The sequence below is a fragment of the Urocampus carinirostris genome, chromosome 7 (assembly GCF_059441175.1).
Source record: "Urocampus carinirostris isolate Australia breed hairy pipefish chromosome 7, RoL_Ucar_1.0, whole genome shotgun sequence".
NCBI classification, from domain to species: domain Eukaryota; kingdom Metazoa; phylum Chordata; class Actinopteri; order Syngnathiformes; family Syngnathidae; genus Urocampus; species Urocampus carinirostris.
Window position 1 is genome coordinate 27,643,714 of NC_142355.1, and position 13,669 is coordinate 27,657,382.

The 13,669-nt window shown below is 40.9% G+C and overlaps 2 protein-coding genes across 3 annotated transcripts in view; one reads left to right on the plus strand and one right to left on the minus strand.

Annotated features, from left to right (window-relative positions):
• Window positions 1-76: 76 nt before the first annotated feature.
• Window positions 77-9,459, minus strand: cep41 (centrosomal protein 41). The gene is made up of 11 exons (XM_088340433.1): window positions 8,778-9,459; window positions 8,492-8,555; window positions 8,362-8,409; window positions 8,218-8,279; window positions 7,960-8,029; window positions 7,748-7,889; window positions 7,441-7,598; window positions 5,368-5,435; window positions 5,157-5,271; window positions 4,860-5,078; window positions 77-572 (listed from the first exon to the last, which is right to left on the minus strand). Exons 1-11 carry the CDS (start codon window positions 8,808-8,810, stop codon window positions 439-441), a joined length of 1,113 nt encoding a protein of 370 aa, XP_088196559.1. The 5' UTR covers window positions 8,811-9,459; the 3' UTR covers window positions 77-438.
• Window positions 9,460-9,773: 314 nt separating this feature from the next.
• poc1b (POC1 centriolar protein B) overlaps window positions 9,774-13,669 on the plus strand; it is a 67,019-nt gene continuing 63,123 nt past the window's right edge. Inside the window, exons 1-4 of one of the 2 annotated variants that reach the window (XM_088340431.1) lie at window positions 9,774-10,176; window positions 10,372-10,456; window positions 11,411-11,582; window positions 11,735-11,914. In XM_088340431.1, the coding sequence (XP_088196557.1) occupies window positions 10,162-10,176; window positions 10,372-10,456; window positions 11,411-11,582; window positions 11,735-11,914 (452 nt within the window). In that variant the 5' untranslated portion in view covers window positions 9,774-10,161. The remainder of the gene's footprint in view (window positions 10,177-10,371; window positions 10,457-11,410; window positions 11,583-11,734; window positions 11,915-13,669) is intronic. The other variant, XM_088340432.1, reaches the window with a different exon arrangement.

Below are 13,669 nucleotides of genomic sequence, written 5' to 3' on the forward strand. Positions count from 1 at the left end.
ATGAATGTTTTTTTTTACCTGCACAATACTTTTCTAGATTTCAATGGAAAGTTTTAAAGGAATGAGTAACACAGTAGAAATGCAGGAAATACTTTATTTAAAGTTCACATATAAGAAGGAAAAAAAAATCCATTCCGACTTTTTACAACTACACAGAAAATACAAATTACACTTCAGCAGACACACCCGCAAACATTCATCCTGGACCCTCATTAAGGCTTGCCAAGATCCCTAAAACATTTTGTGACGTGATTCACAAAAAGGCAGCATTAAAATGTGTCCTTTTTTTGTACACATTTGATATTAAGAAAGGAAATCTTCATGATCCACTGACCCTTCATCGGAGTGCAAACCACTCATGTGCAAATACATTAAAATGTTAAGAAAGGACGAAATACTACTAAAGGTGAGCAATAGGAGGCGCTGTGCATGGGGAATTCACTTCCATGGCCTTTGAACCCGTATGCTGTCCCTACTGGACACCGAGGACGCGGAGGACGGCAGGCGACTGCCGCGGACGCTGCCCACTTTCGGCAAACTGCTGCTTGTCGACAGGCGACTGGACGCTCGACCTAAAGAACACACGCAAAAAAATAAGTGAGGAGTTTATACTGTGGTAACACACTACTTCACGCCTAGCGGCCACCGAGCATAATTGTTTGGAAAGTATTCTGAGATCCATTATCCCCCAAACGCTTATTGCCGTGAGTTGGGTCTGACAGAATGGGCCTAGTAACTTTTATCCATTCTGTCCATCAAAAAGTGAACTTTCCTTGTGTGGCTGCAATATGTTATCCCCAAATGCATATTGCTGGGAACAGGGACAGGCAGAGAGCACTTTAGTCGGCCCTGGTGTCTTAGTTCTGAAAATATACCAAAATTTACTTCCCGTGCCTCTAATAAATATAAGGCATTTGAGGTTTTTGTCATCCGGTCCTCCTCCATGTCCCTGTCGGGACCACACTGTGCTTTCTTAGATGAATTCTCGGAACTGTTGTCTGACCTTGTAACCTATGAGGACATTCACAAATTCCCCACTCATTTTGCTTACTGTTGCCTTTCGGTCTCTTACCCATACATTTGGCTTTAATCAATTAATTGATATGAGGAATCATAAAGATGGAAACACAATGGACCTGGTTCTGACACGAGGAGTTTCAACCTCGAATGTGCTGGTGTTGCTTTATACTAACGTTATCTCTAATCATTATTTTTTACATTTGAGGAGCTGGCTAAAGTTTGTATATAAAAAACTAAAGAATTTAGCAGCCCCAATTTTGTCATGGTACATCTTTTGCCTTCTTGGATCTTTTACTGGGGTAATTGTGTCGCTTCCTTTATTTAAACGTTCTGTTGGGTCACTTATGAGTGATTCTGATACGGCTTTGGTTTGTGTCGTGGATTCTGTGGCGCCCCTCCTACACAAACATTGATGAAAAAGAGGCATGCCTTGGTTTACTGAAAAATCTTGATTACTTAAAAAATACTATGAGAATTTGAACAAAAATGGCGCACAACTAAGATTGAGGTTTTCTGTCGGAAAAGTCTAAGGTAATTGCATACCTGTCAACCTGTACGGTTTTGCCGTACAAAGTACGTTTTTATGCATTTTAAGACGAGTACGACGTACAAGGAAATCTGTACAGAAAACGCAAATTTGTCAATGATGGGTACCATTTGGTATACACGACTATCACGAAACGGCAAATCAATCAAGTCAAAGGAGTTTGCCGCGGAAGCCTCTATCTCGGTATCGTTTTTTTCGTTGCAAAAAAAGCGAGCGGTTTGATGCTACTGTTCGCATGCGTCTGCCGCCTGGGAGATTTCCCATCATGCATCATTCCGGAAAAAAAATATAGTGTACGATTATTTTGTACGGGAAAATACGACAGTTTGTACGGGCATGGAGCCGTGGAGGTTGACCGGCATGGTAATTGCTGCACAAAAAAATAACCCTAAAAATCCTCTTCAACACTGTAGCATTGCTAATGAGGCAACAGATTATCCCAGATGCTTCTACCCACTCAGTTCATGACTTTGTGGTCTTCTCTAATAAGAAGATTCAACACATCCAGGAAGAGATTTGTAATGATCATGTAAATACGTCACATGTCAAAGATCTGGAAATCATAGACGGCTGTCAAGTGTTTTTTTTCTGTTTGAGTTTTTTTGTCACTTGATAATTGCACCGGGTAGTGAGTATGGCCAAACCGACTACTTGTCTGTTTAACCCACTCCCTGACTCGCTAATTAAAGATCTTTTTTGGATCCTTGGACCTTCAATTTAAAATATTATCAACGTATCGCTGTACTCAGGTGTTGTACAGCAGCTTTAGAGTAGGTTTTGAATTTTTTTCTTGCCCTCATGTAGGTTTTAGATCAGGGGATGGTGCAATAATAGTCTGTAATAATAGTCTGTGCAGCCCTTTGAGACTTCTTGTGATTAAGAGATAGACAAATAAACAACGACTAGACTTATAATTTTCTGTAACCGTAGTTCTGCCTAAAATTACTGCATTTGTGCATCCATGGTCCATTATCCCCAGTTCCAAATTGCCTTTTTTCCATTTGTAAGAAAAGAAAACACCCCCAAAAAAAGCTATTTAAAAAAAGCAATAGTGAAAAAATAAGGAATGTTATTTTTTTTCTTAGATTGGGATGGGTGCTGTCTGGTGGTAGATTTGTTCTGGAGTGTCAAGATTGTTTTTTCACTTCCCCAATATCTCACCTTCTTTTCCTAATGCAAAATACAAATCATTTTAAAAGCATATAATGCAGTCAAAGAACGTCAAAGAAGGGAGATGCAGAGAAATAAACACTAGCGAAAAGAATTAGTCATCAACTAACTAGTTGTATCTTGTCTCCAATTATAGGTAAAAAAAAAAATCAGCACTAGTTGAAAAAAATAAAGACTTTGGATCGTTCAAAAAAGGGATCAACGTAGGTATAATCCCTATTATTAGCGACAAGAATTAGCCAACAACTAACCAGACATTTCTTGGAGTGTCCAAATAGCAGTAATACACCAAAGTAGCAATTATGATGACAAATCAGCACTAGTTGAAAAGTAGTGTTTTAACCCGTAAACAAAAGGATCAGCATAAAATTGACCACCGGTCGCTAATATAAGTCACTAGCTAACTATCAATTTCTTGGCATCTCCAATTAGCAGTAACAAACCACAGTAGCACTTTTATTGACATTGCACTGGTTGTACATTACTGTTAAACTTTGGTCCGTGAACAAATGGATCAGCATAGAAATAACCGTCAACATTCATGACTACAATCGCCTAAGATGTATAGCAATAACCTCTAACTGCCTGCATTTGCAACTAAAATAAACAGTGTTGGGAATACCATCCTATCTTTTCAGTAATGTGGTAATCTAACTAATTATTTTTTCCACCGTTAGAACGCCATTATCGTTACTGACGGACAAAAGCGGTCCGTTACTTTAAATAAAGTGATTTCCACTCTCGTTCGAGAATATTTACGTTCACGTCTTTTCAGATAACTTCACCATTCAATGTAGCGACTATCATATAGTTAAATAGCGATTAAGGATATAGTATTTACTAATGCTACGAGAGAAAAGGTGAATGAGGGCTGATTCGCGAAAAATTTAAGCACCCCGACTCGTGTCGTCTTTAAGAGCCTGCTCTTGGAATTGTTTTGTATTTCATCTTTTTCTTTGTATATTTATAAATATTTTAATTTCTGTCTCCTGTGTTTTTTAGCGTTAACGTTTAAGTGTTCATTTTGGTTTATTATCTCCTATTTGGGTTATTCATTATAATACATTAGAAATTGTAATATAAGGATTAAACAACCATAAGAACCTGAAGAGCCATTTGGGTGCCGAAAAAGACGGCTCTTTTTAGTGAGCCAAGCCGAAAACGCCAGTTCTCTAAAAAGAGTCAGAATACCCATCTCTACAACAGACCAGTCGAGTTAGATTTATGGATTAACTCACTTTATATTGGTTACTGCTGATTGTTATTTGATGATATTGTTTATTGTTTATTTTTGTTATGCTTCAAGTGTAGGATAAATTTGTTGCTGGGGATGTACAACAAATATCTACCTGACTGTTCTCCATTCAATTGAGTCGAATACGGCTAAGAAAATTTTAAATCCTCTGACATACAACAACTTCTTTTTAAAGTCACGGAAATACTTACTTTCCCTAGTAACCAGTTACTTTTACTATTTAGTCATTCACTTACTTTTTGGAAGAAGTAGTGAGTAACTATAACTAATTACTTTGTTAAAGTAACGTGCCCAACAATGAAAATAACTCACCAGTATCGCTTGCGTTACTAGTTCCTTATGAAAATGGTAAACAAAGATTGTAGTTTGCTTCTTTGATCGTGCAATTTTAAAAAAATATGGCGTGTAATTCCGGCAGCACGGCGGCGCAGTGGTTAGCGCGTGTGCGGCACAGTTCTAAGGTCTTGGGAACCTCCTGTGTGGGTTCAAATCCAGCTACCGGACTTCCTGTGCGGGGTTTGTATGTTCTCCCCGTGCTTGCGTGGGTTTCCTCCGGGCACTCCGGTTTCCTCCCACATTCCAAAGACATGCATTTCAGGTGGATTGGCCGGTCCAAATTGTCCCTAGGTATGAATGAGCGAGCGAGTTGTCTGTCCCTGTGTGCCCTGCGATTGGCTGGCAACCGGTTCAGGGTGTCCCCTGCCCACTGCCCGATGATTGCTGGGATGGGCTCCAGCACCCCCGCGACCCTACTAAGGATAGGCGGTGCAGATAATGGATGGATGGATGGATGGCGTGTAATTCAGATCGTTATTGTTTCGGCTCATTCTATTTCATGATATATTCAGAAATATAGTAGTTTCTTACTACTGGTGCTCAGCATTGTGATGTTCTCCAGCTGGCCTTCAATCTTGGCAATCTCGTCGGCCGTAAACCTCCATCGTTGCACCGCAGGCTGCACCGTCACTGGCTGAGGCGGGGGCACGCTCTTCCTCCACTTGGACGGCACTTTAGGAGGCAAGCAGGAGGCGGGCAGGGTGCCGGTGATCATGCCCTCGGGGAACTTCTGAGCGATCACCTTGAGCCCTGACGCGTGACAACAGTGAGTGAAACGAAGGAACTCTCCTTTGGGTTTGTGTGGAGCGCCGCCTTTTGTCGCCTTACCTCCGCTGAGCAGGAAGAGATTTTCGAATCCGCGCTGACACATGCTGGTGGCCGCCTGGCTGGCGATGCGCTCGTCCTCGTCATACACGATGATAATTTTACCGTCGCCGTTTTTCTACACGCCCAGAAGCGTTCAAGATCAAACCACCAATGGTTCTATTTATGTAATTTAATGAGAGTGTAGAGAAAATACGTCTTAAAAGAAGGATACATATTCCAGCACTTCTTTGGTGTAAGGATTCATGCAGCGGGACAGTGAAGTGATGGGAAAACTGTGAGCTAGAAGGAAAGAAATGAAAGGGTGAGGTCATGCACCAGATGTTATCATCTCAAAAACTCTCATAAATAACGTTGTAATGTCTGCATACTTGGAGCTCTAAACTATAAACCACTTATTTGTTTTTGGACTGACATATTAAGGACTGTATTTTCATGACCATAAAGGTGCATATAAGAGTATTAGAGTTTCTTCCTTGCCCTCGTGTAGGTTTTAGATCAGGAGATGGTGTAATAATAGCCTGTAGTTTGCAATAATCTGTGTTCTGTTCAGCCCTTTTGAGACTCCTTGTGATTAAGGACTGTACAAATAAACATCACTTGACTTGACTTCATAATGTGTGGCGTGCCTGTTATAGTGTGATTTGCACTGTGTGTGTTGCTGTAAGAAGGATGTAGTAGAGGACACCATGAGAACGTTAAAGGAAGAAGTGTGGGAAATTATTGTTTATGAAAAAAAAAAGGTAGGTGCAACGGCAGCTGAGTGGTTAGCGCGTCCACGGCACAGTTTTGAGGTCATGGGATCAAATCCAGCTACCAGCCGACCTGTGTGGAGTTTGCATTTTCTCCCAGTGATTGTGTGGGTTTCAATTCAGGCAATCTGGTTTCCTCCCAAATTCCAAAAACATACATGTCAGGCTAATCGGCCGGTCCAAATTGTCCCTAAGTGTGACTGAGCGAATCGTCTGTCTCCGTGTGGCCTGCGACTGGCTGGCAACCAGTTTAGGGTGTCCCCAGCCCCAACTGCCTGAAGATAGTTAGGATGGGCTCCAGAACCACGTGACCCTACTGAGGATAAGAGGTGGAGCTAATGGATGGATGGATGGAGGTATGTGCACCGTGCATTGCCATCGTTGTTGAACTGTGACTGTGCGAGCCCATCTTCAGCCAACTAATTCTATTTTAACAAATGCATTCCTATTTCAAGCCCAGCGCACACCTGGCCCCATCCGTAAGCATCTGCTCTCCATTTTGCTTTGTGGGATGGTATAGCCTTCAACAACAGTGAATTTGACAGTATCGCAATCGCGACAGTACGTTGCCACTTGTATCTTTCACATTGGCATGCAGTTTTCTTTTAGCATGCATTACTTCTTACGTACTTCGGCCTTTTCTGTACATCCGTGGAAAAGAAACAACGCTGTGTAATTTTCTAGGAAACTGGGTTTCTAACTGACATGAGATATCATTGACATCGTAAGTGTCTTTAAATAGATGATCAATTCTTTCACTATTCTTTTTAAAATTAGCCTGTAATTCAAATATGTGTTAAGTTACTCATTTCATGTTTATTATGCTATTTTCAGACGGTAAAGACTGCTTATGATTTCATGGTTTTTGTGATATAAAAACGGGGGAATGATTAGTAAATCATTTATTTTATTTTTACTTTTGGACACCTGCATAGAATTTTGCTGAGTATGGCAGGGATTTTAGTTATTTTGACTATTATTATTGCGCGCAATCCGTTAATTTAGCTCACTGACTATAATTTTGCACTGTTGTGCATTATTTTGACCTTTATGCAATGTTTACATCATCGTCACTCTTGGCCAATCAGGTTGCTGTTCTTTGATTTCCATACACCTTACGGCTGATCTACTATTTGTAACCAATGAGATTTGATAAAAAGAAAGGGCTCAGGGAACACCTTTTAAAACAGTTTGGAATTTCTTATTAGAGTGTTAGGCACAGTCTACTCCTGTTCTACCAGCAAAACCAAAATCCATTAATGTCTTCTCTCCTTATTTTAGGTGTCTACTAACTATACACTTATCAATATGTAAACCACTCAGTGTCCTTATACAAGGCAAATGTCTTTAGTTGTAGACTGAGCTTATATATACCTTACTTCTGATAATTACAACCTGGTAATAACCTATTTGTAACATAACAACATGGTGACAACAGAAGTTGTTCTTTTGAAAAAACCTGGTAGGCCTTCACCCTAATTTAAAAAAGGGAGTTCTAACCTTTAAAAAGGCGGTGATTCATTAAATATTATTACCTGTTATGATGTGGCACTGGTCGTAAAGGTCCCGGTCACGCACGTCCAGCAGCAAGTATGGACAATCAGGGTATGGCTTTTCAACGTTTGCGACCCCAACTTCAACCTCCTTTGCTTTGTCCCCGTTTATGTTCAGCTCACCGATGCCGTTGATGACACTGCCGTGGAAAAGCACAAGCGTCTCTCTTTTCATTCACTGGAAAATCATTTTGGATTTCAGATCATTTTTTTTACAGTATTTATAAACTTTTTTCTTTTTTTTTTTATATAAATTTTTGCACGAGTAATCCACGGTATGCTCATTTACCTTAGCAACGTGGACCTCATGGGTTGAGTGTGTTCACGATCCTGTGCTGCTTCCCTTGATTCTGACATCTCTGGTGAGTTGTTGACAGGCCCCGTCTGCAAGTCTGGTTTTGCCGCCGTCGTGCTGTCGCCACTGCCATCATCTGTTAGCAATGATTAGCTTGTAAGAATTGTAACAACAGCTATTCATTTACAATAAAGAGTTATATTTACCATGAGGGTTGTGATACATATCGCCACTGATACGTTCCTGCATTTCTGTTACAGATGCTACCTGGAGTATCTGAGGTGGAAAACATGGTTCATTATTAAAATTGGTTTGCATCTTGACACAATCAAGAAGAGAAGTCATACAGTTTTAAACTTCATCTTTTTTAAAGGATAAAATAAACCAAAAATATACCTCTGCAGTGCCATCCTGCAAAGCAATGTATTGATGATTGAAATGGGAATCGTAAAAGAAGGACTAACCAACTCTGCAAATGTTGTCGCCTTAAAGCGCTTGAAGATTTCTCCTTTGTTAAGCTTGTAGTCTGTAAAAAAGGACAATTAACCAGTCATTTATTTAGTAAGTTTGCATAAACGCACAATGATAAAAGCAAACGCCTCACTCACGATGTTTTATCTCCTCCAAACGCTCTAAATACTTGGTGATGCTACCTCCTGTTTTATGGAAGATCATACAATTATGTCACATACAAGCTGATATCCATGTGAGGTCAATATAATCATAACTAGAACCAACCAGTGTCAAGTTTCGTTTTGATGTGCTGATACTTGGAATTCTTTGGTATCTGTTTCCTCATGTACTAAGAATGGGAGAGATTTGTAGCGGTTTGTTAGCTGCATAGATAGGCACTTGCTGTATCGTTGCCATGACAACAAAACTGCAAGCGAAAGTATCAGCAAGGTAATGCTTTTTTGTTCAGTTTAGGACAACTGTCGGTGTCATTCCGTCAATACATAATCATCAAACTTCAAATCAGAAGCAAAAAAACGACTAAAACACAATTATTAAAGAAAGAAAATACCTGATCGCTGCCAATGCCCCTGTAGACCGACATCTTTCACTGAAGCCTCAGCACCTGGCCACGGGTTTGATGTCGTTCAAATGTTCGAAACTACAAGACACTTTGTCATTTAGGAGCGAAGTAGGCTCTCCGAGCCAGTTGTTTTAACCAGATCAGCTGCCTTTAATCGATGTTTGCTTTATACCCTGTATCTCATGCTGTCATGGTCAGTCAAGGCTAATCGATCGAATGAAGACTCAACAGCGAAGCGGAATAATAATAGAAGCTGGACGTCGGCGACACGACTAGAAGACGAGTTTGCAAGGGAATACTTTATCCTAATGTGATTGTCCAAGCATTGGCGTGACGTCAAATCCCTTTACATGATCACAATCGTTGTAAACACTGCAACTTCTCGACGTCACGCGAGCGAGACTGTCGAGTTCGCACGTCTGCACTGTTAGTGTTTGGCTAATTAATTCAGCAACTCCTTTAAAAAAAACACCTAGCAGGAAAAAAAGCGGCGAAATGCACATTGCTAGTTATTGTATTTTTAATTATTAAAAATAAAGTAACAAATATACAGTACACAAATTCCTTAAGTTTTTGAAAGCAAATTGAATCTGCAGGCATCCACTGTACGCGACGCTGATTGGATGATGCTCGATCTTTTTAGCCAATTATAGAAGACTATACAGACCAAACTCTTGATTTGAGCCAATTGTGGGACTCAACACTACTTCCTTTTCGAGATTGGCTTTAGGTTGGGAAGCCGGGTGATTACATCAAACAATGTTTTTACAATTTTTATGACGTGATTTCATTGATATACCAATTATTTATCTACGTTTCAGTTCTTCAACAACTAGTTTGGTACGTTTGCGTCTACGAGTTTTGTTTTAGGTGTGCCTAACTCTGATTGGACAAGATGAGCCAATAGCAGGCTTCCTTGGTCATAGTGGTTGCTAAGTAACTTGACTACGCTCTGTTGTGGCTCCGGTGACGATAGAAACAATACATCACTCATTTTGCTCATTTATTACCAAATCACTACCAATTTCATCATGTATCTAAAAATACCAATTATTATGTATGTCATTACACAATACCTCATCGTTTACTTTTCAAACGCAACCTAACCGATACTGACATCACTCTCATTGCTATCATTAGCAATCAGCACTAAATAGCCTCACAAAAAATGAAGAAAAAAAATGCACCATAAAACAAACGCTTTATCCATATTTTGATGACTTTCGATTAGAACTTGTGGCGTTGGTCATCATTTTATCGGGGCTTAACTGCTCAGGCCTACATACTTATCCGAAGGCGCAATGTTTGAGCATAATGGAGGAAACGTTCCCGTGGACAAACTTTAGCAACGAATGACGAAAAAACACTCACAATGGCTTCGGTGCTGGTGAGTTAAAGTTCTTATTGAGGACTTTAAAGAATTGGGAATATGCAACTGCGTGTAAATAGAAGCTGTGTCAGCAATATGTCTTCTAAGAGGATTGGTTAAGGAGAAAACTCCCAACTTCCCGTGTTTGTTGTGTACAATGTGAGAATAAAAAATATTGAAAATGCATAAAATGTATTTTTGTCATGTTTACAGGATGACCCCAGCTTGGATAGACTGTTTAAAGGCCACAAGAATGCCGTCACCTGCGTGCATTTCAGTTCAAACTCCAAATTACTCGGTAAGCAACCACTTGTAATTCCCAAATTTACAAAAACATTTCATATTCATTGCTAGTTTTTCAAAGAGCATTAATTTACTTTCAAAATTTGATTTGAGTTCTATTTTCACTCCACTCCAATGTTTCTATAAACCGTGGCCATCATGCGGGACACCCTCTAAACCAAACTTGCACTGGAAACCCCCACGATACGACATTATTCCGTTCTTAAGTGGAAACTGCAGTTAAATTGCCGTATGGTGGGGAGAGCAACGCGTGGTAATGTTTAGTTATTGGGTTCTAAAATACCCCAGCTATCCATTCATCCATGATCTGCACCGCTTATCCTCAGTCGGGTCGTGGGGGTGCTGGAGCCCATCCCAGCAGTCTTTGGGCAGTGGGCAGGGGAAACCCTGAACTGGTGGCCAGCCAGTCCCAGGGCACACAGGGACGGACCTCGCTCATTCAAACCTAGGTACTATTTGGATCGGCAAATTAACCTGACATGCATGTCTTTGGAATGTGGGAGGAAACCGGAGTGCCCGGAGGAAACCCACGCAAACACGGGGAGAACATGCAAACTCCACATATGAGGTACGACCTCATGACCTTAGAACTGTGCCGCACACGCGCTAACCACTCTGCTGCTGTGCTGCTTGGACCAGCCAATTAATCTTAAATGCATGTTTTTGGAATGTGGGGGGAAAAACTGAGTGCCCGGAGGAAACCCACACAAGCACGGGAAGAACATGCAAACTCCATACAGGAAGGTTTGATCCCATGACCATAGAACTGTGCCGCAGACGCGCTAACCATTGTGCTGCTGTGCTGCCCTATATGTATATATATCCTGTATTAATAATTCTTTCCATAGAAAAGGTAGTTTGAATTCCTAATTTCAGTAAGGAGCAGCGACTTGCCAGTGTCATCTGCAATGCCATCAATCAAGGTTTCTGGGGTTCTTTATTTTGTCAGCGTCGGGTTCATTGGATAACAGCCTTATGACCTGGAACCTGCCAGCAAACGGAAGGTGCTTGCGCTTCGTCAATCACGAGGATGCCGTCACGGCTGTACAGTTCTGCCCGGTTGGCAACCTGGTGGCAACCTCATCCAGAGACCGGATGGTGCGACTTTGGAAACCTTCCCTGTAAGTTGCTTAAAACTTAACCGTTAAGTTTATTATAAAATCAAATAATTACAACGTGGCATGTTAGAAATATTTACATGAATCTGGTAATTTGCGAGCTAATGGAGTCAGTAGATTGCATAAACTAATAATGTTTTTTTTTTTTTTTTCAGGAAAGGGGAATCGACGGTGTTCAAGGCACATACATCCGCGGTGCGCAGTGTGGCCTTCTCCCATGACGGCATCAGGCTGGTGACGGCGTCTGATGATAAATCAGTGAAGGTTTGGAGCGTCAGCCGGCGCTGCTTCATGTATTCGCTCAACCAGCACACCAACTGGGTTCGCTGTGCTAGGTAGGTGACTGTTTGCTTGGGTGGCATGGTCAAAATATTCTCAATTTCTTTCCTGACAGTCTCTTAACACCTTCAGAAAATAACATGCACTTATCACATTTCCATGCTTGCAGGATTTATTCCCACACACGTCTTGATGAAAAAAGATCACTGGTCCTGCCCTTTGATAAGTCTTTAGGGATGTTGTTGTTTCATAATTTTTTCTTAACCCGTTAATCTTCATTACAAAATGGGCTCTTAAATAATCCTAGAATTTCTACAAGGATTACAGTTCCCTCACATGGTAATTCTGATACATTTTGTTGGCTTTAAAACCCCGGAATGGGAAGAATATAGAGGTAAGATCGGGCCTAAGAAATTCGACCCGACCCGAGTCGCGGGTATATAAACCCAAACCCGACGAATTTAACTTCATTTGATAACTGAGCCCGAAATAAACCAGACGCTTTAATTTGTCGCCAAAGTAAATGCGAAGCTTTACTTCACCCGTGCGTACCTTAGCACCAAACTGCGTTTGGGCTAAACCACTCAGCTTCAGGTTTACTTGGGGCTGAGTCCCTCAAATCAAGTGTGCACTGCAAATGCAGCACCAAAAAGAACGTTTCGATGCCAAAGTGCGCATTTCGGCGGCATGCAGCGAAAGAAAGGGAAACTGTACAAAATGGCACGAAAAGAAAATCATTCTGCAGATTACAAGCTGCAAAAAGTGAAATATTTGGCCGAAAAGCAGAAAGAATGCTATAAAGCTTGTAAGCTATTGGCTATAAGCGGAGATTATGTCTGCTGTGAGGGAGGTGGTAGGAGGAAGCGGTGCGTCTTTTACCCCAACACCGAAGATGAATGGATTTATGGATTTGGAGTTAAACTGATAGTTTGGTAAGCATTTTCTCGATCTTAATAATTACTTGAGTAAAAGTAAGTGCATGCTGTGCAGATCCTCAACAAAGGGAAAAAAAGAAGAGAGAGAAGCCCTGCCGGCCCTACTTAATGATTGACATTTTAAGCCAGGGCCCAAGATCTTACCTCTAGATCAGAGGTTCTTTAAAATATTCGCCATCAGTAAATGGTTTTCCGTGCTTTGCCATTCAGTGGCCAATTTGTTAGATAGCTTCAGTGGTGTTTTTTTTAGCAGCGACAAAGGTTTTTAGGGTCTGTGTTTGTTTGCCGTATCTGGACACAGAGCGTTTTAATGTCTCCGCCTTGAATTCATGTTCATGTTTCGTCTCGTAATGACTTAACACTTGAAGCGCGAGGTACAACGCTCTCGGGGCATAATGCACAAAACAACACGGTCATTTTTTGCACAAAGCCCCAGTCATCTGCCCACGATGGCTGGAGAGAGAGCGCGATCTTTTCGCTCTCGTTGCTGGGTCTCTCCTTTCTCTCTCTCTTTCTCTTTCTCTCTTTCTTTCTCTCCCTTTCTTTCTCTCTTTCTCTCGCACGCACGCACCTCTCAAACCTGGGACCTTTCGCGTGTTAGGCGAATGTGCTAACCACTGAACTTTGGTAACACGATTAAAAAGTCAGGTTAAGGGGCAATTTATATTTGACCACTAGATGTTGCTGTATTGAGTCAAGCAACCCCTCTAGGTGAGGCTCACGTTCGGTAAAATAAGTGTAAAAATTAAACTCTTAAATGATAGTTCGTGTGTTTTTGTTTTGTATATGAATTAATTTTTTTTTTAATTATGTTATTTACGATCACTCTGTTCCTTTAATCATATTTTAAGGAGTATCTATTTAAAAGTCAGGTTA